This window comes from Manis javanica, chromosome 8 (genome assembly GCF_040802235.1).
Source record: "Manis javanica isolate MJ-LG chromosome 8, MJ_LKY, whole genome shotgun sequence".
Lineage (NCBI taxonomy): Eukaryota > Metazoa > Chordata > Mammalia > Pholidota > Manidae > Manis > Manis javanica.
This window is the reverse complement of record NC_133163.1, coordinates 107,942,118-107,967,619: the sequence shown is the minus strand read 5'-3', so window position 1 is coordinate 107,967,619 and position 25,502 is coordinate 107,942,118. Positions and strand designations below refer to the sequence as shown.

General features: G+C 41.0%; 1 protein-coding gene and 1 non-coding gene across 3 annotated transcripts in view; both read right to left on the bottom strand.

The window, feature by feature from the left end:
- The window catches only part of LIPC (lipase C, hepatic type), a 146,177-nt gene extending 142,410 nt beyond the window's left edge, over window positions 1–3,767 (bottom strand). Inside the window, exon 1 of one of the 2 annotated variants that reach the window (XM_037021031.2) lies at window positions 3,309–3,767. In XM_037021031.2, the coding sequence (XP_036876926.2) occupies window positions 3,309–3,458 (150 nt within the window). In that variant the 5' untranslated portion in view covers window positions 3,459–3,767. The remainder of the gene's footprint in view (window positions 1–3,308) is intronic. The other variant, XM_037021030.2, reaches the window with a different exon arrangement.
- Window positions 3,768–5,193: 1,426 nt separating this feature from the next.
- Window positions 5,194–5,296, bottom strand: LOC118972913 (U6 spliceosomal RNA). The gene has a single exon (XR_005062049.1). It is a non-coding gene; the product is annotated as a U6 spliceosomal RNA (small nuclear RNA).
- Window positions 5,297–25,502: the final 20,206 nt, after the last annotated feature.

Sequence of the window (25,502 nt, the reverse complement as noted above, 5' to 3'; positions counted from 1 at the left end):
TAGACAAGGGCAATAAAACATCCATGGATGCAGAAGATTTCTCTCAAAACAGTGGGGGTGAGGTTCTAAGCCTCACCTCTGTTGATCCCCAATTTCTCACCTGACGGCCCCCCTGCGACTGTGCCTGTCTTAGGTCGTTCCTCCCTTGAGGAATCTTACCCGTCTCTGGCTAACCAGTCATCTTCTGGGGCCATACAGGGAAATGTAAAGTTGGTAAGTGAGAGAGAAGTCATATTGTTTGAAAAGGTTAGCTTTTTACTTCTTTGCAGATTTATGCCCTGTGGCTTCTATGCGCAGCATTTGTCTTGAGGTATCTTTACCACTTGGAGGAATTATGATACTCGGTAAATTCGATATGAGGCATGAATTCTATTTAAGGGTTGTAATTAGGAAGGAAGAAGAAAAGCTATAGAAGTAGCAGGAGGAAGAAAACATGGGAAGATTGATTATTTCTTTGACATATCTTCTTGTAGAGTAACTTAAGCATGTATAGGTTTTAAACTACTAATTAAATTGTGCACACACATTAACATAATAGGAATACAGTTACATAACCAAAGCAGATCTATAATTACCAGCCATCTCCAGTGAAACCAAGAAAACCAGTTAGGCACCCTAGGCATTTGTGGAAATTTATCTATGATATGATGGATATTGTCCAACTGTACTTGAACAGTCTGAGAGAAATCAGACAAATTAAAACAACCCATTCCTGGGAACTGTTCACATCCCATATGTTCTTTTTTCTGTCCTTCTTTTCTACTATTTTCTTTCTATTTTACCTTATGTTGACTCTCTTCTTTTTACAAAAGTTTAAGTCAAATGCTTAGTTTCTTTACTTCATATTTCTTGAGTGCATCTATACCTTTACCTCTGAGCCCTGATTTGTTCAACGCCACCTCCTTCCACTTTTCATAAGCAGTGTTTTCAATTTTACAATATTCCAAAAGATAGTATCACGTTCTTAATTTCCTACTTGACCCTCTTGCTTAAGAGAATTTTTGTTGCTGTCATTTAGAAGTTGTTACCCATTTATTTGTTTCTTGTTGTATATCTTTATTTTTATATAATTTTAAACTTACAGAAATGTTTAAAGACTAGTAGGAAGACCTACTGTGCATCCATTATCTGTAGCAACAGTTTGTTTATATTTTGCTAGTTTATACTTTTCCCTGTTTGCTTTATCATTCATTCTCTCTATATACAAATTTTTCAAACCATTTGAGAATAAGTTGCAGATGTACAGCCATGTATACCTAAATACTTTAACATATATTTCCTGAGACAGACGTTCTTTCTTATAAAAATCAAGGAACTTAACAGTTAAGAAAATTAGTCAACTTCATATTGATATAGTACGATTATCCAATTCCATAGTCCATATTCAAATTGTCTGTTTTCCCAATATTGTGTTTATATCTATAATATATATATATATGCACTGTAGCACATATTATATAATACATATTTAAGCAAATAAATGTATGTTATCTAAATTTAATTTATAATTAATTTATATTTGAATTTGAAATTGATATTTTATTTTATTTATAATATATATTGTATATAGACTGTGTATTGATATGTGTGTGTGCGTGTGTGCATATATAGAGAGATTCAGAGTATTTTAGAATTACAAAAAGAATGATGACAGTGGTAACAACTGAAATGGATGCATGTTTATGGCAACCACCACCTATAGGGCACACAATATATTAATATTTATTTTCTTCTTGTGCTCTGCTCTAAAGAAGTTCATATTTATTATTTATTGTGCACTTACTGCATAGTCATAGTAGAAAAGTAAAGCAGAATAACCAAAACTGCCAGAACTCTCAGGGCATAGAGATAACTACTATTTAAATGTGTATTTTCTAGACTTTTGCTTCCAATTAACAGAAATTCTGACCTATTTTTCTAGCTAAATATAATATGAGTACATTAAAAATATGGCAACATATGGTATGATGTAGGGTTTTACCCTTGCTTTAAGTCTTAGTATTACTCTACATACTTTAGAGCTAATATTCACAACTTTGCAAAATAGACCCATGTTTTTAAAGAAGAATTCTTTAGAGAATTTTGAAAGGTTCAGTAAATTGCCTAGGGCACACAGCAATAAGAGTGGGGTTATAATCCAAACACTGGATTGTCTGTCATAGATTCAATCACTGTATTTTTCATTTTTTTTACTTACATCAACATTTAGTTTCATTGCCTTTTGTTGAAAAAACATATTTAAAAAACATATCTATTTTCCTTTTGATTCATTTTTGGGAACTTATTTGAGAGCTAGCATATATTTACCAATACCCTATACATTGAAAAAAATATATAGTCTATGTTGTTATTGGGTTCAATATGTCCTCTGGTTCTAACATGTTAATTGTATAGTATTCATAACTTCTATGTTCTTTTTCAAATATGTATCTATTTTTGTCACATCTTTAATGTCCTCTAAATTTTTGGCTATTTAAATTTGTTTATGTAATTTTTGAGATTGTCTAATTTTTGTCTTAGCCAGACAATGAATTAACAATCCCTGTTACAATAGATTTTTTTAAATTTATTCTATTTCTTTTTGCATTTCTAACTTTGGTAATGCATGTCTTCTTCACTGTTGATTTTTATATTTTTCATTATAATCAGGAAACTGCCTGTACTCTCCTTCCACCTTTTTGCCTTTTTGCCTGCAAAAATTTCTTTTACATGGGATCAATTTGACCAACTGTTTTCTTTTTCTTGTATGAATTCCCTTGATAAAGCTTTTTTATTTTTAGCATTGCCATTTTTTTGCTCTGCATACCCATCTTTAAGCTCCAAATGTATTGTTGGGTCTATATTTTAATCTAATATGGGAATTTGTCTTTCAAGAAGTGAATGGCCTAAATATATGGGCTCCTTTGGAATGAAGACAGTGTAGTGCTATGAAAGAGGCTCTCAGCTTCTAACTGCGGACTGTGTCTGCAAGTTGGTAACTCTGTGAGGAATCTACTAGTTTCCTTATCTGCAAATCATGTTAATAAGAGTACCAACCTCATGGAATTGTTGCAAAGGTTAAAGGAGCTCAAGAACATTCTGGAATAGAAGCACATTAATGCATGTTAAATATTTGTAAAGTGTAGTTGTCATTATTTGCTACTGCAGATGTCATGCCTGTAAAAATCATTCAAAACCAAGATTCTTGGCAATAGCATATAAAGCAAGTTCTTAAAACAAAGATCTATATTCAAAATGGAGATAATCAGCTCCATACTTTTCTCGAATCATATCTCAAATTTCTCTCTGAGATAATGAGAATAACTTACAATAAAATTGCTGAGAAGCGGTGGGCCAGTGCCCCTTAGGTGTTCTCTGCTTCCAGTTCGACTTGTCCGTCTCTCCTTCTTGTTGCAGTGTGGAGTTTCACAGCTTGACTTAAATTCAGCCCTGTCAGGAATCACTGCCTTGCTTTCCATTTAATTATTTAAGTGTTTAGGTTGTACAAATAAGTTGTTTGCTTCCATGACGGGTACTGAAGCTGCAGGCTTAGCTGACCTCGGCTCTTCTCATCAATCACGGCAAAACTGAAACAGAAAAACAAGCGATGATGGATTTTCTACTTCCTGGATCATGTCACTTGTCCATCCAATGGAAGCCGTCTGGTGGGCAGCCAGACAAGAGGACCGAATGCTCTGCCGTGGGTCTCCTCCAGCCCCTGCACAGCTGGAACCTTGGTATCAGTTAAAGCTGGTAGGAATTAGTGCTGCATTCTTACTCACTTCTGCTCCTCAGGACTTAAGAGGGACAGAGAGGAAAGCTAAAAAAGTCTGAGGTTTAAACTAGAGCCCACTTTCAACTTCCTAAAATGTTCTTGCTATTTTAGGATCTGGACAGCCTTAAATCAGACAATGCTATGTCACCAAACTGAGTAATAAATATCCTGTAACATTATAATCTGATAGACTCCAGAATAATACAATTTATTTTTAGTTAAATGAACTTCAAATCTCTGATGGCTTCTATTTGATCAGAGGGAGATATACCTCCACTTCCCACCTGGTGCAACAGAGCGGTTTTCTTAAACTTCTCTGATAATAATAATCATCTCATCTCTTGTTGGACCTAAGTTCCCAAGTCCCTCCCAGGAGATTCTGGTTCAGTGCATATGGATAGGGCCTCAGATGTGTGTTCTTAACAGGGAAAAGCTTGGGAAATACTGGAGTCGACTGAGGCAATAGTTTGGCTTTAGAATCAGACAGATCTGGACTTACTCCTGGGTCCTTCACTTACTAGTTAAGTAGTCTTGCACAGATTAGTTACCCTTCCTTATCATCATCTGAAAAAAAAGAGAAGATAAAAACATTTACTTCAGTGTCGTGGAGAGGATTAAAAGAACTAAAGCCTTTATAGCATCCACTTTCCTGGGTGCTGCTAAATCAGTTCTACACAGATTAATTTGATTAGCTGTGAACGTATTTAGCACACACAAACTAATGGTTTCTTTTTTGTTAACCTTTTCTTCTCCATTTATTCAGCAGATATTTGTAAAGCTTTTATTGTGCGCAAGAAACTGGGATTCCCAGGATGCACTAGGCACTTCCCTAAGGGTATGGCATGTCCTCATGGCCCACCCTAGGCTTTTGAAGGGACTGCCTAAATTTCTTATGTGAGTGACATCATGTAGCAGGCCCCTAATTATTAAGGGGCTTCCTGAGGTTAGGAGTGTCATATCCTTACCCCTCCCTTGCACCAGAAATTCCAGTTTTCTTGAATCCAATCATATACGTATATGGTTTTTTTTCCCCTCTGTGTTGAGATAATTGCCCCAGCACTGTTGTCTGCCTCATTCATTTCAAACAGAGGTACTTCTCGACACAATGAAGGCCTGTGTACAAACAATGGTGCCCAGTGCATTGATTGAGCTATTACTGACATATAACGTATGTAAGGTTAAAGTGTACAATGTGATATAGAGATACATGTATGTATTGCAAAGTGATTATTTACCACAATAAAGTTAGTTGACATCTCTATCCCTTCACATAATTATGATTTTGTGTGTGTATGTGGTGATAACAGTTAAGATCTACTCTCTTAAAAATTTTCAAGTATATAATACAGTATTGTGAATTATAGTTACCATGCTGCACATTACATCCCCAGATCTTATTTATCTTATAGCTGGACGTTTGTTCCCTTTGACCAACATCTACAAATATGGAACACTTCATGAATTTGCATGTCATCCTTGAGCAGGGGTCATGCTAATTTTCTCTGTATTGTTCCAATTTTAGTGTATTTGCTGCTGAGGCACCACATATATATTTTTTTCTTCAACATCAAATATACATTTAAATTATTCCATATGATTTTTACACAAAATATGTTCTACATGTGTTGCACTATGCAATTTTCCTTTCCTGGCCAGAAAACCCTTTGTACTTTTTTTCTTTCATCCTATAAGCAAGAATCTAGTGGATATCTGAGGAATATACTTATACTTTATTTATATCTAGCCCTGCTTCAAAAGGATCTAAGGCACTTTTAAAAGACACATACAATGCAAGACTAATTAAAAAGAAAATTTAGGAAGGAAAGATAAGGCTGGGAAAAAGAAGGTGAATTCATGAATGAGGTCGCCCAACATACGCATGTTGTACTGTTCTTTTTGTTTCCCAGTCGCGGGCCAGGAATTTGCTCTGAACTCTCAGGCCAACATTGCAAACCCTCTGCAGACGGAAGAGGATGGATGATCCTCAAGTCAAATTATCAGGATGACCACCTACATGAACCTTGAAAATTGTTTTAACTTTCCCCCTGCCCAAGACATCAGGTCCTAATCAACACTAGGGTCATTAAGAATCTCCAGAAGGATCATGGAATACTGTGGAAAACTATGTGCTCGCCAGCATTCCAGCAAACAGAGAATGGATCAGGGAATAAGGAGGCTTCAAGCGTCAGGCAGTCCCCTGGTCCAGAAGCCATAACCTTGGCAACAGGAGTGATGGTGGCTCTACTCTTCTCAGCAATGACACTCTTAAGAGGTACCACATTTCTGGGCTAGGCTCTTGGTGAGGGAATGTAATTTTTATGCATAATCACTGGGAGAAAATAAACAGCCTCTTTCACATTAATCTTTTTTTTCTTTTTTGAGAGGGCATCTCTCATATTTATTGATCAAATGGTTGTTAACAACAATAAAATTCTGTATAGGGGACTCAGTGCACAATCATTAATCAACCCCAAGCCTAATTCTCAACAGTCTCCAATCTTCTGAAGCATAACGAACAAGTTCTTACATGGTGAACAAGTTCTTACATAGTGAATAAGTTCTTACATGGTGAACAGTGCAAGGGCAGTCATATCACAGAAACTTTCGGTTTTGATCATGCATCATGAACTATAAGCAATCAAGTCAGATATGATTATTTGTTTGATTTTTATACTTGATTTATATGTGAATCCCACATTTCTCCCTTATTATTATTATTATTATTATTATTTTTAAATAAAATGCTGAAGTGGTAGGTAGATGCAAGATAAAGGTAGAAAACATAATTTAGTGCTGTAAGAGGGCAAATGTAGATGATCAGGTCTGTGCCTGTAGACTAAGTATTAATCCAGGCTAGACAAGGGCAACAAAACATCCACGGATGCAGAAGATTTCTCTCAAAACAGTGGGGGTGAGGTTCTAAGCCTCCCCTCTGTTGATCCCCAATTTCTCACCTGATGGCCCCCCTGCGACTGTGCCTGTCTTAGGTTGTTCCTCCCTTGAGGAATCTTACCCGTCTCTGGCTAACCAGTCATCTTCCGGGACCATACAGGGAAATGTAAAGTTGGTAAGTGAGAGAGAAGCAATATTGTTTGAAAACGTTAGCTTTTTACTTCTTTGAAGATTTATGCCCTGACTTTCACATTAATCTTGCAAACCCAAATCCACAAAGTAAAGGCAAATGTCCAGTCGCATAGCCTGGCTAAGACCAGGTGTGAGTGTTGTACAAGAAACCTGGAACCGCCTCAGATTTGCCTCTTACTCTCTTCACTTTCTAGTAACAGGGCTGCACAGGATTTTCCATAGGAAAAGCCCAGAGGAGGCTAGTTGCTTTTGAAGCCAGCACTGTTGTCTGCCTCATTCATTTCAAAAAGGGGTACTTCTCCACGCGATGAAGGCCTGTGTACAAACAACGGTGCCCAGTGCATTCTCTTGCCATCCGCTGTGATGTGGTAGCTTTTGATTCTGCACAGAAGCTGCGTTGTTTCAGAGACTGATTGATGGTTCTTCTGAATGGAGGAGGCAAGGCAACAAGAACAAATGAGCAGAGCTCTGGCGAGGCCAGGAACTTTAAGAGAACGGGCTTGAAAGCCCTTAAAATAAAATGTAAACACAAGCCTCCACGAAAGTAAAGAACTCTGAAAGGCAGTGAGCTGTTTCTGGTTGATAGTTTGTAGTTCTTCAGTATCTCCACATGTTTGTGCAAACACCTGTAAGCTCCGTGGAGATACCTGACTTGGGATTTTGGAGTTTTTGGTGGAGTGAAAAAAAAGTTAATCCAAATAAATATCGCAAAGCAGGAAAAACTAATTGAAACAAAAAACACAGGCGGTCTGAGCTGAATTTAAGTCTCTGAAACAGAAAACAATGTGTCAAAAGAGCTGGTAATGAGCTCTGCCAACGTCTCTGTAGAGGGGAGGGCATGTGACTTCTTTAGTAAGATGTGGAAGGCTTGCAAAGGCTCTTTATAAACACCAAGGGCGGTACCAGGGCCTGCTCTGTAAGTCATATCAGATGGGCCACCTTGTCCTGTAAGCCCTTGTCTTTCCCTTTTGTTCAATAGATGGAAACAAAGCAGTTAAAAATCAACATGAGAAATCCAGCCAGATCAAAGGTTTTTATACAGAAACCTTATCAAACCCCCTGTCAGTTGGCATTCCTCATGGCTCTGCACAGGGAGTGTGTTGCTGGCCGTGGGCATGATGGGGGTCGGGTGGTGAGTTTGGAAGGGGGGGAAGTTAAATGAAGCCGGAATCCTTGTCCTGGTTAGTGGTTCTTATATACCAGGTTCGAATAATAATAATAATGTCCACTAACTAGTATTCCTCTGTGTAACTAAATTAAAGGTTACTATCTCAGTTTCACAGGAAAAAAGGTATTCAAATCAGACAGTCTAGCGTGCCCACCCAGCAGCTATTCTCCCTTTTAAGGTTTTGCTTGCAGAGCTGGTTCTGACTGGGAGCCCTCCTGCCCTTACTGTGATTTGGGGAGGGGTAACCCTATCCTGAACTCCATGAAGAAATCCCGACTTTCTTTTTTTTTTTAATGGAGACTAAAGCAGGCAGAATTTTAAGATGGCTCCCATAATCTCCACCCTCTGGTGTTACTCCCACCATGATTTCCCGGTTTTGTGATCATGGCAAAAGCAGATTACGTGGGTGGGCCCACTCTAGTACACGGGCCCTTTAAAAGCAGAGCGTGTCCTTTGGCTGGTGGCAGAAGGCCAAGTCAGAGAGACTGGAAGTCTGAGAAGGAGTCAGTGCACCATGCGGGTATTGAAAATGGAGGGTGCCACGTGCAAGGATGGGGAGTGGCCCTCAGAGCTGAGAGTGATCCCTGGTGGGCGGCCATCAAGGAACTGAGTTCTGCCAACGATCTGGATGAGTTTGGAAGCAAATTCTTCCTGAGAGCTAGCTCCACATGAGGGGTCAGCCTGGCTAACTTCTTGATTTTAGCCTTGTAAGCACCTAAGCAGAGAACCCACACGAGCCTTCCCAGACTTCTAACCTATAGAGCTGTGAGAAAATAAATGGAAATTATATTAAGCTGCTAAGCCCGCATTTATTTCTAACACAGCAATGGAAAACTAATAAAGCAACCTATAGGTAGGGTCAAGAATCCATATTTCTGCTCGGAAGGAATTGGTTTTCAGCTCTGACCCAGTTCAGGAACCAGAAAGTTACCTGTGGCAAAGACTGATGATTAGCTCTTCAATTGCTGCTCCCAGCTTTCCCCTTATGCCCCCGTCCCCACTCCACGAAAGTCACAAATACCAGATTCTTGTCCTCCCAGCCACCGTTGCTTCTGGGTGGTGTGTGGCCTGGATCAGCCTTTGGGAAGAGTCCTGTGAGAATGTGAGACTAGAGCTGTAGCAGCCGTTTTAGAGCCATGAGGTGACAAGCCTAAGGATGGCAGAGTGAAAGGCAAGAGCTTGGATCTTTCAATGCATTTTTTTCTTTCATGAAAATTTTGAACTAAGATGCCAGCTCTGATCTTGTCTACCTTCACATCTCTTGATACATAACATAACTGTCTTTATTGCTTAAGTCTCTCTTAGTTGGATTTTCTGTTGCTTGTACCGAACTTATCTTTACTGATATGTTACCTTTCCTATCGAAACTGTGTAGTAGGAGCAGCATGGCCCTCTGAGGTACACTGAGTGTAGAGGTTGAAGGCCAGCCTTTTGGTACAGGTCGGACAGGGTCCCTAGATGACCAGGAGCATGACGGACAAGTATTCTCTGAGATTCCTTCCCAATGCAGAAAAGTGTATGTGGCCATGGACCTGTGCTGTGTGCTACGTGTTAGTCATATGACCTTGACCATTCATCTAACCTTGGTGAGCCCCAGTTTATTCATCTGCAAAGTGGTGTTAACACCACCTTATATCTCTTGGTTTTATGAGGATCAGATTCGATTGTGTATGTGAACTTGCTTTGGATACTTTAGAGGCCAGCTCTGGTGTAATGCCAGAGCCTCACTTGGTTCCTGGCACACAATAGATACACTCAATAAATATTTGGTGGGTCCATGTGCAATGCCTTTCTGTGCATATCAGGGTTGTTGGCATTGGATCATGAGCTTGGCAATTGGGCTGTTGCCTGACTAATTGCTTCACAGAGCACCTACTCCAGACAGAACCTAGAGGATTTTGTTAAATGCTTTCTTCTTGGCAGTGATGTATTAGGCACTGCAGGCCAGATGCAGATTTCAACTTTTGTTTTCCATGTATTTTCCACTAACTATGCTGTGATGAGGTGTCTATTTTGATCAGGGACACTGTCAGTTACTCCTCTCCCATCCTGACTTTCTCTACAACTGAGGGTATAAAGACATCTGTTGGCTTTAACCTGTCACAACTGTGTGAGATGGTCTGGCTTCAACTGACAGGGCTATGTCCAGGGCAGGCTGGCCCCCTGTGAACTCCCAGGCTGCTGAATCAGTCATCCGCCAGGTGACAGGTGGTGCCTTGAAGGCACTGCGGAGCAAGAGACAGTCACACCTGGCCCTTTAAAGCTTCCCTGTGCCAGACTGACCAAGAAATATTTGCCTCCTCAGGCTTGCCTCCCATAACATCAGCTACCTGCCCAGCTCCTCACACACGTGTCATGTTCCACGCATCCACTCCTGGGTCTCATCGCTCCTTGGCTTCTCCCCTCTGGACTCTTAGGACAGCTCCTGGACGCTGATTCCCTGACACGGAGCTCTCTCTGGCACATTGGCTGTGAAACATGCAGAAGCACCACTGAGCGCTGACAGGCTGGCCTCTGAGAAACACCCATTTCAGGTTGCTCCCCGAAAGGAATTATATTGGAGAAAGACAGGAAGATCAGGTGCTTGGGAGCCAGAAAGCATCAGACTAGTGAGACTGGAGATTCTGCATTTTAATGAGTAGTGGGGAACTTGAACATAGTATTTAAGTGCCAAAATGTAGGTGGTGTAACACAGATAAAATAGGGTGAGGGAGTGGGGGAGTCAATGACCAGAGAACACAGCCAAGATGAGGTGAGGGGAAGAGGGGCATCTTGACACTAAGGAGGCTAAGCTATGGGTTGGGAGAAGTGGGAAAAAGAACAGGTACCACATTCAGGAGGGACTTGGAGACCTGCCCTGTTTCTCTCTCTTTCTGTGAGCCGGGAGCCTGACCGGTCAGGGGAGGCTCCAGCACTCCTGGCCCCGCAGGGCTGTTGTGCATTTTTGATGATCTAAAATGTACATGACAGTAGTGTAGACAATACTATAAAAATGTGAGGTACATTGACTTCCTTTTAATGTTTTGGGCTGATATCTGCATATTTGATATAAAGCTCTGGTGAGGCGTTTCCTAGGCTCCTCGTTGTCCCCCCTCAAGCTGCCTCCTCTCCTCCCCTGGGGCAACGGCCAGACTTAGAGGCGCAGCCTGAGGAGAATTCCTTAGTCGGCAGCAGGAGTTAGAGGATCCCCATCTCAACTGCCGGCTCAGAAGTTCGGGTGTGGAAAATACTCAGCAACTGAAGGCCTGGATAAAGACACGATTGGTCTTATTTTTATGATCACTGGTCAGTTTGGAAGAAAAAAATGAGCCAGTGGGAAAAATTGGTTTTGTAAACAGGTCAGCATGTTGTACATTCTAGAGTTGGGAGGAGACCTAGGAGGTTCCTAATGGATGGTCACCCAGGACCTGACAGAGCCCTTCCGGCCAAGGGGCTCCCGCATCAGGACTCAGCGTCCCGGCTGGACGCCTCTGCTTCCCCATCTTGTGCCCCTGCTTGAGATCTCAGCCAGCTGCCTGGGCTCCTGTTCATCTGTCTCCATCTGCCCTCGGGGACCCCGTGGCACACATTGATGCCCTTTCCATGTGACAGTCTGTCCAATGTTTGCCTCTGTACCTCGCTGGACATTTCTAGATCTCTTCACTTGTTTCAGTTCTGCCATTGTCTTTTAGACATAGTCAAGGTTTTCTAATTTTTAATTAACCTTTTTACTTTGAGAGACCTATAGACTCATATGCACTTGTAAGAAACAATACAGAGATCCCATGTGCCCTTTATGCAGCTGCCCCTAGTTCCTGGCAGTTAGTAAGTATTTGCTGAGCACCTGAATTGGCTCCGCAGATCTGAAATGGCCTGCTTGCTGCGGGCCCTGCTGCCCTGGGTTCTGTGGGGTAATGAGGGAAACAGACCCGAAAGGGTATGAGCATGGCAGCACATGGCCCTGCTGCACGTAGCTTCCCATGCCCGAACCAGGCAAGGCCTGGATCACCTTTTCTTTCTGGGCCCTCCTGTCTGTGTTCCCAGGTTCTGTGGGTGTCAGTCCCAGTGGGACCAGCTGGAGCTGTTCTGTCACAAGCTGGTTCCAGAGGAGAGCCAGAGGGCAGCACCCTCCCCACCACCCCAGACATCATTACCATTTCTTGAAGGCAAGCCAGTTCTGTAACTGTCAGAACTAGACTGAAACTGTCAAAGTATTCAAAACCACCTCTAGTTACAGTTATATTTTTCCTGCATTGGTGTAAGAATACAACTATTATTAGTATTTTTTGTTTTTTAGAGATATTTCCTAATATCTTATAAAAATTTTTTATTAATGTATGATTGATTTACATTCTTATGAAGCTTTCACATGAAAAAACAATGTGGTTACTACATTTACCCATATTATCAATTCCCTACCCATACCCCAATTCAGTCACTGTCCATCAGTGTAGCAAGATGCCACAGACACATTATGTGCCTTCTCTGTGCTACACTATTCTCTCCTTGACCCCCTACACCATGTGTACTAAACATAATACCCCTTAATCCCCTTCTCCCTCCCTCCGAACCTGCTCTCCCACACCCCTCCCCTTTGGTAACCACTAGTCCCTTCCTGGAGTCTCTGAGTCTGCTGCTATTTTGTTCCTTCAGTTTTGCTTCATTGTTATACTCCATAAAGGAGGGAAATCATTTGGCATTTGTCTTTCTCTGCCTGGCTTATTTCACTGAGCATAATGTCTTCCAGCTTCATCTATGTTGTTGCAAATGGTAGGATTTGTTTCTTTCTTATGGCCGACTAGTATTCCATTGTGTATATGTACCACATCTTCTTAATCCATTCATCTACTGATGGACACTTAGGTTGCTTCCATATCTTGGCTATTGTAAAAAGTGCTGCGGTAAACATAGGGGTGCATATGTCTTTTTGAATCTGAGAAGATGTATTCTTTGGGTAAATTCCAAGGAGTGGTATTACAGGGTCAAATGGTATTTCTATTTTGAGTTTTTTGAGGGACTTCCATACTGCTTTCCACAATGGTTGAACTAGCTTACATTCCCACCAGCAGGGTAGGAGGGTTCCCCTTTCTCCGCATCCTCACCAGCATTTGTTGTTCTTAGTCTTTTTGATGCTGGCCATTCTTACTGGTGTGAGGTGATATCTCATTGTGGTTTTAATTTGCATTTCCCTGATGATTAGTGATGAGGAGCATCTTTTCATGTGTCTGTTGGCCATCTGAATTATTTCTTTGGAGAACTGTCTCTTCATATCCTCTGCCCATTTTTTAATCAGGTTATTTGCTTTTTGGGTGTTGACGTGTGTAAGTTCTTTATATATTTTGGATGTTAACCCCTTGTTGGATATGTTATTTACAAATATATTCTCCCATACTGTCAGATGCGTTTTTGTTCTATTGATGGTGTCCTTTGCTGTACAGAAACTTTTTAGTTTGATGTAGTCCCATGAGTTCATTTTTGCTTTTGTTTCCCTTCCTTGAGGAGATGCGTTCAGGAAGAAGTTGCTCATGCTTGTATTCAGGAGATGTTTACCTATGTTGTCTTCTAAGAGTTTTATGGTTTCATGACTTACATTTAAGTCTTTGATCCATTTCAAGTTTACTTTTGTATATGGGGTCAGACAATAATCCAGTTACATTCTCTTGCATGTAACTGTCCAGTTTTGCCAACACCAGCTGTTGAAGAGGCTGTATTTTCCCTATTGTATGTCCACGGCTCCTTTATCATATATTAATTGACCATATATGGTTGGGTTTATATCAGGGCTCTCTTGTCTGTCCCATTGATCTATGGGTCTGTTCTTGTGCCAGTACCAAATTGTCTTGGTTACTGTGGCTTTGTAGTAGAGCTTGAAGTTGGGAAGCGTAATTCCCCCTGCTTTATTCTTCCTTCTCATAATTTCTTTGGCTATTTGAGGTCTTTTGTGGTTCCATATGAATTTTAGAATGATTTTCTCTAGTTCATTGAAGAATGCTGTTGGTATTTTGATAGGAATTGCATTGAATCGATAGATTGCTTTAGGCAGGATGGCCATTTTGACAATATTAATTCTTCCTATCCATGAGCACAGGATGTATTTCCATTTATTGGTATCTTCTTTAATTTCTCTCAAGTGTGTCTTGTAGTTTTCAGGGTATAGGTCTTTCACTGCCTTGGTTAGGTTTATTCCTAGGGATTTTATTCTTTTTGATGCAATTGTGAATGGAATTGTTTTCCTGATTTCTCTTTCTGCTAGTTCATTGTTAGTGTATAGGAATGCCACAGATTTCTGTGTATTAATTTTGTATCCTACAACTTTGCTGAATTCAGATATTATATCTAGTAGTTTTGGAGTGGATTCTTTAGGGTTTTTTTTATGTACAATATCATGTCATCTGCAAACAGGGACAGTTTAACTTCTTGCCGATCTGGATGCCTTTTACTTCTTTGTTTTGTCTGATTGCCATGACTGGGACCTCCAGAACTATGTTGAATAGAAGTGGGGAAAGTGGGCATCCTTGTCTTGTTCCTGATGTTAAAGGAAAAGCTCTCACTTCTTGCTGTTAAGTATGATGTTGCCTGTGGGTTTGTCATATATGGCCTTTATTATGTTGAGGTACTTGCCCTCTATGCCCATTTTGTTGAGAGTTTTTTATCATGAATGGATGTTGAATTTTGTCGAATGCTTTTTCAGCATCTATGGAGATAATCATGTGGTTTTTGTCCTTCTTTTTGTTGATGTGGTGGGTGATGTTGATGGATTTTCGAATATTGTAGCATCCTTGCATCCCTGGCATAAATCCTACTTGATCATGATGGATGATCTTTTTGATGTATTTTTTTTTTGAGAGGGCATCTCTCATATTTATTGATCAAATGGTTGTTAAAACAATAAAATTCTGTATAGGGGACTCAATGCACAATCATTAATCCACCCCAAGCCTAATTCTCATCAGTCTCCAATCTTCTGAAGCATAACGAACAAGTTCTTACATGGTGAACAAATTCTTACATAGTGAATAAGTTCTTACATGGTGAATAGCACAAGGGTAGTCATCACAGAAACTTTTGGTTTTGATCACGCATTATGAACTACTTTTTGATGTATTTTTGAATTCGGTTTGCTTATATTTTGTTGAGTATTTTTCATCTATGTTCATCAGGGATATTGGTCTGTAATTTTCTTTTTTGGTGGTGTCTTTGTCTGGTTTTGGTATTAGAGTGATGCTAGCCTCATAGAATGAGTTTGGAAGTATTCCCTCTTCTACTGTTGGGAAAACTTTAAGGAGGATGGGTATTAGGTCTTCACTAAATGTTTGATAAAATTCAATGGTGAAGCCATCTGGTCCAGGAGTTTTATTCTTAGGTAGTTTTTTGATTACCAGTTCAATTTCGTTGCTGGTAATTGGTCTGTTCAAATTTTCTCTTCCTCCCTTGGTCAGCCTTGGGAGGTTGTATTTTTCTAGAAAGTTGTCCATTTCTTCTAGGTTATCCAGTTTGTTAGCATATAATTTTTCATAGTATTCTCTAATAATTCTTTTTATTTCTGTGGTATCAGTGATTTTTCCTTTCTCATTTCTGATTCTGTTTATGTGTGTAGACTCTTTTTTTCTTGATATGTCTGGCTGCGGGTTTATCTATTTTGTTTATTTTCTTGAAGAAATAGCTCTCTCTTTCATTGATTCTTTCTATTGTTTTATTCTTCTTGATTATACTTATTTCTGCTCTAATGTATATTATGTCCTTCCTTCTACTGACTTTGGGCCTCATTTGTTCTTCTTTTTCTAGTTTCATTAATTGTGAGTTTAGACTGCTTATGTGGGATTGTTCTTCTTTCCTGAGGTAGGCCTGTATTGCAATACACTTTCCTTTTAGCACAGCCATGGCTGCGTCCCACAGATTTTGCAGTGTTGAATTATTGTCATTTGTCTTCATATATTGCTTGATCTCTGTTTTTACTTGGTCATTGATCCATTGGTTATTTAGGAGCATGTTGTGAAGCCTCCATGTGTTTGTGGGATTTTTCATTTTCTTTGCGTAATTTATTTCTAGTTTCATACCTTTGTGGTCTGAGAAACTGGTTGGTGCAATTTCAATATTTTTTAATTTACTGAGGCTCTTTTTGTGGCCTAGTATTGATCTATTCTGGAAAACGTTCCATGTGCACTTGAGAAGAATCTGTGTCTTGCTGCTTTTGGGTGGAGTGTTCTGTAGATGTCTGTAGGTCCATCTGTTCTAGTATGTTGTTCAGTGTCTCTGTGTCCTTGTTTATTTTCTGTCTGGTCAATCTGTCCTTCAAAGTGAGTGGAGTGTTGAAGTCTCCTAGAATGAATGCATTGCATTCTATTTCCCCTTTTAATTCAGTTAGTATTTATTTCACATATGTGGGTGCTCCTGTGTTGGGATCATAGATATTTATAATGGTTACATATTCTTGTTGGATTGACCTCTTTATCATTATGTAATGTCCTTCTTTGTTTCTTGTTACTTTCTTTGTTTTGAAGTCTATTTTGTCTGATACAAGTACTGCAACACCTGCTTTTTTCTCTCTATCAGTTCCATGAAATATCTTTTTCCATCCCTTGACTTTTAGTCTGTGTATGTCTTTGGGTTTTAAGTGAGTCTCTTGTAGGCAGTGTATAGATAGGTCTTGTTTTTTTATCTATTCAGTGACTCTATGTCTTTTGATTGGTGCATTCAGTCCATTTATATTTAGGGGGATTATCGATAGATATGTACTTACTGCCATCTCAGATTTTAGATTCATGGTTACCAAAGGTTCAAGGTTAACTTCATTACTATCTAAGAGTCTAACTTAACTCACTTAATATGCTATTACAAACACAATCTAAAGTTTATTTTCTATTTATCTTCCTTTTTCTTCCTCCTCCATTCTTTATATATTAGGTATCATATTCTGTACTGTTTGTCTATCGCTTGATTGACTTTGGGGATAGTTGATTTAATTTTGCATTTACTTATTAATTAGCTATTCTACTTTCTTTACTGTAGTTTTATTACCTCTGGTGATAGCTATTAAATCTTAGGAACACTTCCATCTATAGCAGTCCCTCCAAAATAGAATGTAGAGATGGTTTGTGGGAGGTAAATTCTCTCAGCTTTTGCTTATCTGGAAATTGTTTAATCCCTCCTTCAAATTTAAATGATAATTTTGCCAGATAAAGTAATCTTGGTTCCAGGTCCTTCTGCTTCATGGCATTAAATACATCATGCCACTCCCTTCTGGCCTGTAAGGTTCTGCTGAGAAGTCTGATGTTAGCCTGATGGGCTTTCCTTTGTATGTGATCTTATTTCTCTCTCTGGCTGCTTTTAATAGTCTGTCCTTATTCTTGATCTTTGCCATTTAAATTATTATATGTCTTGGTGTTTGTTGTTTTCCTTGGGTCCCTTGTGTTGGGAGATCTGTGGATCTCCATGGCCTGAGAGATTATCTCCTTCCCCAAATTGGGGAAGTTTTCAGCAATTACCTCCTCAAAGACACTTTCTATCCCTTTCTCTCTCTCTTCCTCTTCTGGTCCCTATAATGCGAATATTATTCTGTTTGGATTGGTCACACAGTTCTCTCAATATTCTTTCATTCTTAGAGATCCTGTTTTCTCTCTGTGCCTCAGCTTCTTTGTATTCTTCTTCTCTACTTTCTATTTCATTTATTGTCTCCTCCACCATATCCAACCTGCTTTTAATACCCCACATCATGCTCTTCAACGATTGGATCTCTGACTGGAATTCATTCCTGAGTTCTTGAATATCTTTCCATACCTCCATGAACATGTTAGTGATTTTTATTTTGAACTCCCTTCCAGGAAGAGTCATGAGGTCCATGTCATTTAAATCTTCCTCAGGAGTTGTATTAATAATTTTACTCTGGACCAGGTTCCTTTCACATTTCATATTTGTATATGGCACTATCTAGTGTCCAGAAGCTCTACTCTCTGCAGCTACTCAGCCCTTGAAGCAATGTTGGGGGTCACAGGGGAGTGGTATTGGTGCCTGGGGGGAGGAAAGAGCTGTTCCCCGCCTCCTGGCTCCTGTGCCTGTCTCCACTGCCTGAACCAGTGGGCTGAGCACACAGGTATAAGCTTTTGTCCCAGAGCAGCCGGATATGGATCCCTGCTTTCCACAAGTGGCTGGAATCTCAGTCTCTCGAGGAATTCTGCCTGTGCTCCCAGGGCAGATCTCCAGAGTTAGGTATTCAGCAGTCCCAGGCCTCCACTCCCTCCCCTGTTCTGCTTCTCTTCCTCTAGCTGGTGAGCTGGGGTGGGGGAAGGGCTTGGGTCCCACTGGGCCACAGCTTTGGGACGTTACCCTGTTCTGTGAGGTCTGCTCTTTTCTCCAGGTGTATGCAGTCTGATGCAGTCCTCTTTCCTGTTGCACTCTCAGGGTTAGTTGTATTAATTATATTTTTGTATTATATGTGGTTTTAGGAGGAAGCCTCTGTCTCACCTTCATGCTGCCATCTTTAATCAGAATACCATTATTTTTTCATCAGAATTGAAAATAAAAACAAAGAAAACCTGAGAACTAGGCAGTTCTCAGAACTGGGTGAGAGTCCACGCAATGCCCCAGAGAAGAAAGCAGAATATTTTAATACTGAGGACAGCAATGCACATAGGCATGTACCTGGCTCCCTGCCTCCCCAGGCCAGCTCCCCATACCCCCTCTCCGGCTCTGCTGCACAAAACTCAGCCGGGTTTTTCCCATGGCCACTGTACATGGGGCTGTGCCACATGAGCCCAGATGACTGTCTTTATGATGGCTCCACGATGCCTCATTACCCAGATTATGTACTAGCATGTGCATCACATGCTGAATTAATGGTATCAACTGTGCTATGGTAATGGATTGGCTAGCTACTCTCTTTCTGAGCAATTACTCAGTCTTGCCATCTGGCGGATCTAATAACCAGGTGGTGAACTTAAATAACCTCACTTTGATGGAGGTAGAAGAGACCCTATTTGGCTCTGTTCTTGCCATCTGTGGTCTTCCTATTTAGGAGCATCATGCCATTTCTTAATCAAGTAGCTATTTGTTATCAGAAACACTCCTACCTCACTTAGGCAGAACTCTGTTCTCCAGCATCTTCACCGATTTAGAATGCATGCAGGAGCCAGGCAGCAAGCCAGCAGAGGCTGTGCGTGGCTGAGCTGGCAAGGAAGCCCACACACTAGTGCTCACGGACATTCTTCAAAAGAAGGCTTCCTTGCGCCTTCATTCAGAAAGTAATTGCTCCTACTTGACACGCAGTGATAACCACAGAGTTCATCTGACTTCCAGGGTTTCAGTATATTGGAAGCTATGGAGTAGAGAGGAGGGGAGGGCATGTAACAGACACTTTGACAAATAATGACACCTGCCTGAAGATGCTGAACTTATAAGCAGATCCAAGAACTAAAAGCACAGCAAACTGGGGTTGTTTAGTGAGGGGCAAAGTGCGCCATAGCCCTTGAATATTACCAGAGTCCACCACAGTACAATAGTGGATATAATACAATAAACCTGTGTCATCAGCATTATTATGTATGACTCGTAGACTCCATTTTAGGGGCAGGGACCTATGACGTACATTATAGAGATGTCCTCTCTGAGTAGTTAAAATGGCTAAAATTAGAATAAATTAAATGAAATAACATTAAAATGAAAATGTTAGACACATAAGGAGTGAAACACTCAGCTTTTTGAGAAAAGTCATGTATTCAGAACTAAAGCGAACTAAAATATTACATAATGTTTTTTAAAAGACCAATATATTTTTTTTAGGCTTTTTTTTTTTTGAGAGGGCATCTCTCATATTTATTGATCAAATGGTTGTTAACAACAATAAAATTCTGTATAGGGGGGTCGATGCTCAATGCACAATCATTAATCTACCCCAAGCCTAATTCTCGTCAGTCTCCAATCTTCTGAAGCATAACAAACAAGTTCTTACATGGTGAACGAATTCTTACATAGTGAATAAGTTCTTACATGGTGAACAGTACAAGGGCAGTCATCACAGAAACTTTCGGTTTTGATCACACATTATGAACTATAAACAATCAGGTCAAATATGAATATTCGTTTGATTTTTATACTTGATTTATATGTGGATCCCACATTTCTCCCTTTATTATTATTATTATTTTTATTTTTAATTAACTGCTGAAGTGGTAGGTAGATGCAAGATAAAGGTAGAAAACATAGTTTAGTGTTGTAAGAGAGCAATTGTAGATGATCAGGTGTGTGCCTGTAGACTATGTACTAATCCGAGCTAGACAAGGGCAATAAAACATCCATGGATGCAGAAGCTTTCTCTCAAAACAGGGGGGGGTGAGGTTCTAAGCTTCACCACTGTTGTTCCCCAATTTCTCACCTGATGGTCCCCCTGCAACTGTGCCTGAAAAGACCAATATTTTTGTTATCATAAAATAAAGTAGATTGAAGAAAACTTAGAAAAATATATAAGGAAAAATAAGAAAATAACATAACTTTAACCCCTACCTCTGAGATATAATCAGTGTTAATACTTTGGTTGCTCTCTTGTTCTTTCGTCACATATATTTATATATTTTTGTCCATCCATCTATAGGTCATCTGCCTGCCCACCTCTCTATTAACAAATTGGAGATAATACATAAGAAATCAAATCATTCCATTGTGTAACTTGCATTTGCCCCCACTTAATGCATGGGTAGGAAGCTTATGTTAATATATAAACCCTTTTAGCATTATTTTAATGGCTGCATTGTATTCCACACTATAATAGGCATCCAAGGGGCTATGGTAATTTACTGATTATAGAAACATTTATCGCACAGGAATACCCGGAAAACAAAAATCTGTGATCACTATGAGCAAGTAGGGCCTGCAGACTTCCTCTCTAACCAACACCATACAATTTCACTGCTGTAGTAGCAAACTCAATGCTTCAAAGTCAGGCCTTTTTGTTTCCATGAGCCGAGCTGGCTTTTTACCTCTGGGTGGGCACTTAGAACCCTGTGCGTTTCAAGATGTTTTAACAGAAAATGCAACCCAAAGTAGCTTAAGTAATTATAAATATTTCACATTGTAAGAATCCGGGAGATAAGGTTGGTCCAGGTCTTATTAATCCAAGTGACTCAAGGAATCACTGAAGATTGGTGATTGAAGATTCTTCCCATCTATTTTGCTCTCCTTGGGGATCCAAAATTTTGGCAGATATTCTAGGTACCACATGAAGATAAGATAATGTCCAGAGGAAGAAGAAGGGATGGTTTCTTCTTCGTGTCTCTTTAAAAAAAAAATTTTTTTTGAATTGTGGTAAACACCTATCATATAAAATTTACCATCTTAACTATTTTTAGGTGTACAGGTCAGTAGTATTAAATATATACTGTTGTGCAGCAGACCTCCAGACCTCCTCATGTTGCAAAACTGAAACTCTATGTCCTTGAAACTACAACTCCCCATTTCCCCTTCATCCCAGCCTCTGGCAACCACCCTTCTACTTTCTGTCTATGAATTTGACTCCTGTAGCTATCTCATATAAATGGATTGATACAATATTTGTCTTTTTGTGACTGGCTTATTTCACTTAGCACAATGTCCTGAAGTTTCATCCACATTAAAGCACGAGCAAGAATTTCCTTTTTAGGGGCGAATAGTATTCCACTGTGTATATATCACATTTTGTTTATCCACTCATCTGTCAGTGGACACTTGGGCTGCTTCCACATTTTAGCTATAGTGAATAACATCGCTATGAACATGGGTGCACAACTCTCTCTGAGACCATGCTTTCAATTCTTTTGGCTCTGTATCTAGAAGTGGAATTACTGGATCACATGGAAATTCTACTTTTAATTTTCTGAGGAACTGCTAAACTGTTTACCATAGTCAGTACTATTATGCATTCCCAACAGTGCAAAATGGTTCCAATTTCTCTACATGCTTGCCAATACTTGTTTTTCTTAAAATTTCTGTCCTTTTCTTCCTTCCTTCCTTCTTCCCTCCCTCCTCCTTCCTTCCTTCCTGTCAGCCTTCCTAATGAGTATGAAGTGATCCTTGCGTTTCTTTTTATAACTGGGAAATCATTTACCTTTATTTCTCCTGTCTCATTGGTTAGAATTATGTTCACATGGCTATTTTTAAACCAGTCTTTGGTAAGGAAAATGGAACCATGACTCATTAACTGAGACTGAGCAGCACGTGCTCTAGGGCTGGGGTGGGTCGGCTCCCCTGCACTAAGGCACAGCTGCGGCTGCGTGGGGCAGAGTAGACTGCAGGTTCTGGGGATGGAGCAGCTGGGGACGGGTGAGTGTCACCCTCTGACTTCGCTGGAAGTGCTGCCTATCTTAGACATGGGAGCTGTGGTAGTGCACCTCAGTGCACATAAAGTCATGTAACTCCACAAAGTGCTCCTGGGGTTCAGAGGAGTGGCTCTGTGTGCGTCAGGGTAGATAATACCTCAGCTTAATACAAAGAGTGCTTCCAATTTAGATCAATGTGCATAACTCAAGAAAGGGTTTTTCATGTAAGTATAAAAAACAAAGAACAAAAAACTCTCATCCTACAGTACCTCCTTACATGATGAAGTAAAAGACAGAAAAGGAAAGGTATCTTCCTCTCACAAAGAAACCTGTCACTCACTTATGGTCTTTCTCCTGGGTGGTCCCCTTGACCTCACACTCATTTTATGAACTTCAAACAGTATCAGAATGGCACTGTATTAAATGCCAGCTGTTTGCTCCTCACAGTGAAGACCAGTGCTTTTCAAGTTTTAAACTCTCATGTGCAAAAAAATCACCTGGCGGTGTTAGAACGCAGACTCTGATTCACTGGGTGTGGGGTGGGGCCCGAGAGTCTGCACGTCTGATCCATTCCTGGGCGGTGCTGCAGCAGCTGGGCTGAGAGCCGCACTGAACCAGTGAGGGCTTGGAGTGCGCACAGCATCCCCTGGAAGGCTTGTTACCAGCCAGATGGCCAGGCCCTGACACCAGTGTGTGATTTAGCAGGTCTGGGCTGGGGCCCAAGAATTTGCATTTCTAACCAGTTCCTCCTGAGTGATGCTGACTGCTTGGTCCCTGCAGAATCTCAGCAAGTCACTTCACCTCTGCAGCTCAGTTTCCTTATCTGTAAATTGGGGATAAGGGTACCATCTAGGTTAGATAATTTTTGAGAGGCACTGTGCAGGCACTCCATAATCTACATAATCTCACCAGTCATTTCATTATTTGTCCCTCCTTTCAATGAGGTAGATTGAAATGGGCACATTTGTTGCTCCCGAGGATCTTTGGGGAGGCGAGGCAGCCCTGTCCCCAGCATACTCAGAGGAGCTCCTTGCTTTCACTGTGTTCTGTAACTCTGAAAGCTCCCCAGACCTACTTTTTCACCATGCTGTCAAGTCCCCATTAAGTGCAGGGATGCTGGACGCTGCCAGCCTTTAGCCTGGATGCCCAGGAAATCCTTATTAACAGACTGCAGCAGAGCATAATGAGAACAGCATCATCTCAGGCTGCAGCAAGGAGACCCCTCTCACTCAGCTTCCCAGGAGGGCCTGCCCTCTGAAAGCGTGGAGTGTGCTCTGGCTAGCATGGATCAGAAAGATTGGCTCCCAGCATGCCAGCCAGCGTTCCATGTGGCTGCTTTAATCATAGCAAGGCCAAGGGAAAGGGAGGAAGTAGCAGACCCCTGCAGCTTTTACCTGTGTGTGCCTTTGGGCTGAGGAGCAAGCTCAGTGGGCTGGCGGACATTTCAGGCTGAGCAGCCAGCAAAGCCCAGACAGCAAGAGGCTGCAAGGTGTGTGGCACTGCCGACAGAGGCTCCGTGAGGTTGGAATGCTGGTGGGCAACAAGGAGTGGCTCTCAGCAGGGCCAGGTCACGCAGGGACTTGCATGGCATGCTGGGAGGTTCCCCTAGATACACTGAGGGAGGGAGACTATATTAGGACATTTTTAATTGCAAAGAACAGAAGCCACCTCTCCTTAGCCTGAAAGGGGATTTTACTAAGGATTCAGGCTGGTTTACAAGCCCAGGTGCAGACTGAAGCTTCCCTTAGGAAGGGACTGGCCCAGGGAGTGGAAGGCATCTGTACTCACTCGCTCCTCACTGCCTTCCTTCCACTGTATGAGCTTTGTGTTTTTGTAGACCATGCAGGTGATCAGAAATGTCTATCCCAGCCCACCCAAGCTGACGCATTTTGGATTTAACCATCTCAAGAGGGGCTGACTCTTAACCCCAATTTCAAATTTTTAGCAAAGAGATTCTGATTGGCAATCTTGGTCTAAGCACTGGTCCCATCAGATGCTGCCACATGGGGAGCATGACAGACATACTGTCCAAAAGGTGTTCTGGGGCCTTGGCTGTGGGTCAAGGGCAGACAGTGAAAGGCTTCTTTATGAACCAGGCAGACAAGTGGACTACCTCAAAGGAACGGCCGAGCACACTCCCAGGTCTCTTCCCTCCTGAGGTGCTCTGTTTGGGCTCTTATGTTCAATATCTGTTCTCTTCCCAACAGCAGCGGAGGGAGAGGCATGCCCAGAGGCTGGCTGAGGAGTCCTGGGGCCGGGGCTGTGAGCCGTGGAGACAATGCTGAGCTTCGGTGACGCAGTCATCAACAGCAGAGATATACCCGGCCACCATCACCTTATGGCTGAGAAAATAAATGTCAGCAGACTACCAGATAAACAGTTCTTCCACAGAGCATGAAGAAATGCTTCCTTACAAGTACGGTTTCTAAACATCAGACACACAGCAAGTTAATGGAAATCCAAATATAAGGAAACTTCACCCACCTATGATCTCATTCTCTTTTCTTTGTTCCCCCTTTCCTTCCAGCTTCTGTTCAAATGAGCACAGAATCTTCCATAGCTGTAGGAAGTATAACCGACACTTTGTATCCCATGTTGTCTAACAAGTAGTTTCCAGGCTGTCTTGTCATCTTCTCGGCTGTCTTTGCAGGTATGCCACCGTTCAAATTGGGTATATTGTACTTTACTTAGCTCATAATTAAGGTCTGATTTAACATTTGAGACTGCGGAACTAGGACTTTTAGGAAGTCATTGAAGCCAAGAAAAATGAGCCTGGACAGGAGAGTGAGTTCCTCAAGGTCACAGAGCTGGTGAGTTGCAGACCCAGGACTAGATTTCATTCACTTTTCTAAGGTATGTTTATAATGACCCCCTTGCAGTCAGGTAGCAGTGCATGGGCTTCATCTCACTTCATATCTTCTTATACCACATTGCACGACCTAATTAACATTTGTTAGCTAGGAGTCATGATTTTTTTTTTAACAGAAAGAAGTGCTTTTTCAACCCCTTGTCAAGAAAATAGAGGTTGTGGAGCTGGAATGAATAACAGCAATTTTTAATCAGACTGGTTTCATGACTGGTAGATAAGTCAGCATGCAAAGACATTTATATTTCCCAGGTCTGGCTCTCTGTTTTGATGCCCTTTGCAAACTCCACAGGGATTTTAAGCTTTAAGTCTGGTTATAAGCTTATGCAAGCTGTTAGTCACCTTTTTAGATGAAAAGCACCACAGGAT